This window comes from Saccostrea cucullata, unplaced genomic scaffold, assembly GCF_032062105.1.
Source record: "Saccostrea cucullata isolate Sc308-1 unplaced genomic scaffold, CSIRO_AGI_Scuc_v1 ctg17155, whole genome shotgun sequence".
Classification (NCBI taxonomy): domain Eukaryota; kingdom Metazoa; phylum Mollusca; class Bivalvia; order Ostreida; family Ostreidae; genus Saccostrea; species Saccostrea cuccullata.
In genome coordinates this window covers 5,853-11,503 of record NW_026938177.1, presented here as the reverse complement: position 1 = coordinate 11,503, position 5,651 = coordinate 5,853, and the positions used below count along the sequence as shown (strand labels likewise).

General features: G+C 32.3%; 1 protein-coding gene across 1 annotated transcript; it reads left to right on the top strand.

The window, feature by feature from the left end:
• The first annotated feature begins 2,899 nt into the window (after nucleotides 1-2,899).
• On the top strand, nucleotides 2,900-5,409 carry LOC134249560 (4'-phosphopantetheine phosphatase-like). The gene is made up of 4 exons (XM_062731893.1): nucleotides 2,900-3,118; nucleotides 3,354-3,508; nucleotides 3,690-3,859; nucleotides 4,054-5,409. Exons 1-4 carry the CDS (start codon nucleotides 2,923-2,925, stop codon nucleotides 4,283-4,285), a joined length of 753 nt encoding a protein of 250 aa, XP_062587877.1. The 5' UTR covers nucleotides 2,900-2,922; the 3' UTR covers nucleotides 4,286-5,409.
• Nucleotides 5,410-5,651: the final 242 nt, after the last annotated feature.

Here is a 5,651-nt window from a genome sequence, read left to right as displayed (position 1 = left end):
ATATATTTTGGATTTTCCAGAGTAAACATGGACACTGCCATTTTATTCATATGGGAGGGGGGGGGTATCTTTTATAGCTCATTGCTCACAGTACCTCTAGTTGTTTAATCTAACAAATTCCAGTTTAATGCCCCGCAATGAATATGGCGGGGGCTTGATTTTGTTTCCGTCTTCCTTTTTTGTCGTCCTTCCTTTTGGCGTTTCTGTTTAGCTTAGTGCGAAGATCATTTTCCCAAAAAACTGTTCCAAGATATTTTTTATCAAATTTCCTATGTTGATGCACATCGATAAGCGCTATGCAACTGCATCAACATTCACTGATCTCGACCTCTCATTTGACTTTGACCTCACTTTTCTTATATTAATGTTTAGCTCAGTTTTACAAAAAAAAAATTGAGTTAGTGTAATCAAGCTTCACATGCTGATACATCCTGAAATAAGCTATTTAACTGCACAGAACATTTTTTAACCTCCCCTTTTCACCTTAACCTCCTTTTCATAACTAAGCGTTAGCTCAGTTTAAAATAAACAATTAGGATAGCTGTATCAAATACACATGAAGGTGTTTAACCTTTAAACATATTTTGTTGAATAACCCAATAAGGATTGGGCAACAGACACCCCTATGCACATCCTCTCCTTGTTTAACAGGTCAAGGTACGGATATATAAATAATTACTTAAATATGTTTTTTTTTTGAACAATTTTCTATCAACAATATATATATTTGATAACAAAAGGCAATGTAGTATCCCAGAATACATGTAAAATCTACATTTTTGACATGATTGAACATCTGAAAAAAAAAAAGATTTTTTAAAATGTGCATTGAGATAGCAAAGTGAGACGTTTTTGACGTGTTGAAATTAGTCAGTCCTTGTTAAATGAATTCTAAAATATTCAAAAAGGTTTAGTTTTTTAGACGGTTATTTCTTTAAAAAATCAAAAGAAAGAAAAAATGAAAAAGTGCAACTGTTTCCAGGCTCCTATAGGAAATTATTTGATTTCTTTTTATTTCTTTTGCAGTGTTTTGTGAGAAACCAATACGTTTTCGCTGACAAATTACCACCTGCGATGACAATTTAAAGAAATGTATGCTGGTTGTGCACAAACCAGTTTCATTCACTACTGGATATTTTTTTATGTTTTGTTTCTTACATGTATCTATATGGCTTTGTCTGTGGTTAATTTTTTTTGACTGTTAACTTAATTATTGGGATCTGATTTTTTGAGACATTTTTTTCCCCAAAATTATGTCCATATTCACAAATTTTTTGACAATGTTTTATATTTCTGAATTTAATTAAATAAAAAAGAAAAAATATTTTGGGAAATTTTATAAATCTACAGTACTACTAACTTTTTATGTTTGCATTACTTTTACGAATACCTGGCCCTATTGGCTGTCACTGTTTGACAAACGGTAGTATTTTGCACATGATCTGTAGAGTTCATATAGCTGCTGAATTTGACTAAAATTTTCCGTCTACCTGATCAATATGTAGTACTCACGCCGGGAGTGACCGGTCTACAGGGGAGTTTACTCCTACTAGACACCTGATTCCACCTAAAATTTTAATTTGCCCTCTTAACAGATTTGTATTGTTTTAAAGGGGCAGGGACAAGTCTCAACTGATTTTAGCTCACCTCAACAATTGGGGGGAGCTTATGTAAAATATGGGTCCGCCCCGGGTTAAGGTTAATTTTTTTTGGAGTTTTTCCTTTTTGAAATTTTGGTGCAGTTTTCTTTTCAAAAATACTATGAGCCCTATAATGACCAAACTTGCATGGATGGTACACTTGGGATGTCTCCAGACTTGATTCGGATGGTGAATCTACCTACATTTTCCGGTGGAGTGAACAGGTTAAATTTTTTGGGCAGGTTTCATTTCCTAGTTACTATGAGCCCTTTAATGACTAAACTTGCATGGATATTACATCTTAGGATGCATCTCCGACTTGCTGGATGCTAAAAGCCCTACATTTTCCGCTTGAGTGAACAGGTTAAAAATTTTTGGGTTCATTTCCAAGTAATGAGCTCTTTAATAACAAAGCTTGTATGAAATACATCTAAGGGTGATTCTACCTTTGACATACATTTTCCAGATAATGGACCTGGTAAAAATTATGGGTGCAGGTCTATTACCAAGAAACTATAAGGCTTTTATAAACCAAAATTGCACAAATGATGCATCAAGGGATAAAAACTCTCAAAATTGCTTCAGATGCTGGATTTTAATTACGTTTTTATGATGATGAACTAGTTTGAAGTTTTTATGTAGATCTATTCCATAGTATCAAATCAAAATTGCATAAATTTTGCATTTTTGGATTTACACTTTTTGTTGGTTAATCGTGTGACTTTGCCTTACTTAAAGACAACATTCGTTGAGGTGAGCTCTGTAATTTCTGATTACCTATGTTTTTCAATGATATGAGAATATTTCAGCCACACTTGTTTTTAATACCGGCCACCAAGAATGTCTTCTAGTACATGTATATTAGACTAATTAACTGTAAACCTTTTTATCTGTTTGTCCCAGTATTTTCTTTTTAACCAAGAGAAGCATTTTTAGCTTACTTGTGCTGAAAGCTCAAGTGAGCTTTTCTGATCACCTGTTGTCCGTTGTCCATCCATTGGTAATTACATTTTCAACTTCTTCTCAAGACCCAGTGGGTCAATTTTAAGCTAAGTTGGTACAAGCATCCTTGGGTAAAAGGGAGTTTAAATTGTTAAAATAAAGGGCCAAGCTCCCTTACAAGGGTAGATAATCAAGAAAAAATTTCTTGTAATTTACAAATCCACTGCACCCCTTAGATTTCTAACTCTCTGTAGGGCCCTTGTTGGTTGTTAAGTGTTGTACTCTCTGTTAATATTTACATGGTGTGCACAAAAACTATTTATTTTTACAGTTAAAACAAATGGAAAATGAGCAGTGTTTGAGAAGTTTGGCCCAGTATTTGCAGGAGCTTGACAGGATGGACTTTGAGGAGAGACAATTGGCTTTAGCTAAGGGAGTCCTAGCGGGCAATGTTTTTGACTGGGGAGCAAGGGAGGTCACTCAGATAATGGAAAATCAGAACTTTGGATTCAAAGAAGCTACAGAAAAACTTCAGGGTGCACTGAATTTAGTTTTTTTTTTACATCTGGATTTTTTCCACAAAATGATGAAAGGCAAAGGGTATACGTCATTAATTAAAGGATGTCAACTTTTTACTTCTTGTTTCTTTTCAAATGAGTACAGCAGACACTGTGATCTCGGATGCTTATACAGCATTGACCACATGTTCCAGTTAACAAAGGCAATTGTGTGGATTTACATGTAACCATGTGTGTTGAATCTTTATTTCAGATCGCCCTTGGTTATTTGATGATTTTGATGCCTGGCTGGATCGAATAAAGGGAAAGCCCCACAAATGTGCAGCCATTTTTGTGGATAACAGTGGAGCCGATATAATTCTTGGGATTCTCCCATTTGTTAGAGACTTACTCTTTAGAGGAACTAAAGTAATTAAATTAAAGTTAAACTCTCTTAAAAATTTTTTCAATCTCTGGATAAAAAATGAATCAACTCTGTTGTGTTACATGTACCTGAAGTTTACTATTTATGGCAAATGGGTCTCAGATATTCATTTATTATTTTGTTGCATGGAAGTTCTCTTACATACAGTAAACTGTTTTACTGTAGGTGATACTATGTGCCAATAGCCGACCTGCCTTAAATGATGTCTTATACAATGAACTTTCTGTACTCATCAAACATGTAGCTGAAATTGATGAACAAATCGATAAAAGTCTCTCGGAAAATCAACTAATGGTGATGGAAACTGGACAGGGTTCACCATGTCTAGACTTAAGGTAGGATCAATAGTAAAAGGAATTAATATTTAAATTCATAACTTGTTTTATCTATAAGATTTGTGTATTTGTACAGAGGAGATTTTTTTTTTGTTTTTGTCAATTCCTTGTAAAAAAATTTTTTTTATCTATGATAATATAAAATTTAACTACCATGGTATTAATTTTATGTCTTGAATGATTTTTTCCTTAAGGTTAATTGATTGTCAGCTGGTAGACCTGATGAATAAAGAGAACACAGACTTAATTATCATTGAAGGCATGGGGCGAGCAATTCACACAAACTTTGATGCCTGTTTTTCTTGTGAAGCCTTGAAGATTGCTGTGATAAAAAATCGGTGGCTTGCAAATAGACTTGGTGGGGATATGTTCTCTGTGATGTTTAAGTATGAAACACCAAGAAAAGTTTATGCAGGCTTTTCTTGATAGTTCTTTAATGAAATTAGTTCACATTTTAGAAAATTATATAAATATGTTCTCCTTTCATATTTATTTGGTTTGATAATGAAAACTTGATTTTACAATATTAAGCCTTTGATAGGTACTAGCATTTTCATATTCAGATTCATTATGTAATTTATATTCCCTGTTTTTTTTTTAATAAAATGTGATCTTTGTATGGCATGTAAACCTTTTTCCATAGACGGAAATAGTAATAGAATAATATTGTTTTGATCTCTGCATGCCTGTATTGTGTAACTTTTTAATGATTAATATAATGTAACTGTTTAATGATTAGCTCATTTAATGTATTTAGACCGAGATTGTGGGAAGTGGTTGTCACCTAGTTACATGAATAAGAGCATGAAATAGAACTTGAAAGGTGTCAATTTCAAATGGATTAATTTTACACACACACACACCTGTTTTAACTTGTACCATGTGATATAAGCATTTTTAATTATAATTGTATGTAGTGATTTTCTGTTGTACTCTGCTCCTGGGGACAGAAAGAATTAAAATTTTTGTTGCACTCAAGTAAAATATTTTAATGTCAGATTAAAATCTGTAAACAGTGTAGTACTTTAACTTAGCAGGTATCTAAAATGTCCTCAGAAATACTGTAGCAAGTTGAAACCCATGAATTGATTTTTATAATGTTTATCATTGTTAAAAGTGTTGTTATCCAAGATATTTTATGTTAAAAGAAATATTTGATGAGTTATTTCCCTTAACATGATTTATGTGTTAAAAGAACACCTGGTGATTTATAAATAAAATTAAGCCATTCATCCATGCAGTTATGTTTGCTTTAACATTTTAAACAATGAATTTAATTTTTTGAAATAATATGTATTGTTCCATTTTGATCTGATTGGAAAGACTAATAAGCAATAAATTAAAGACAATTTAGGTACATGCATAAATGTATGAAGTTTCTTGTATAATCTGTAAATCTGGAATTTATATGGAGGTTTATGTAAAACATGTTCATAATTTATCCAGAGAATGCTCAAGTTTCTGTGATATACAAAATATTGAGGTATAATGTGTTCATTATTTTCTTTTTTTTCAACAGTGCAAAAATAAATAAATTAAAACCTTTTCAAGTTTAAAGTATTGATTATTTACCATGTAGAAATTACTGCATGAAAGCAATGAAATTGACTTCATGGATCAACTGACCATCAAATATACATTTCAAAAACAAGGAACGTATTATCATTTGTTTTATATAATACTTTTTTCTTATTAACCATAGTGTTAAGTCCACCCCATAATAGAGGAACTTTTTAGACTTCTTTTACATATACCTGGTAATCCCTATCTCTTCACCCCACAGTCATTCCCC

Excerpts from the sequence above, each read along its gene's own strand:
- LOC134249560 (XM_062731893.1), top strand. The coding sequence starts at position 2,923 with ATGGAAAATGAGCAGTGTTTGAGAAGTTTGGCCCAGTATTTGCAGGAG. Across the intron at positions 3,119-3,353 it reads AGCTACAGAAAAACTTCAGG|ATCGCCCTTGGTTATTTGAT; the intron begins GTGCACTGAATT and ends TCTTTATTTCAG. Across the intron at positions 3,860-4,053 it reads TCACCATGTCTAGACTTAAG|GTTAATTGATTGTCAGCTGG; the intron begins GTAGGATCAATA and ends TTTTTCCTTAAG.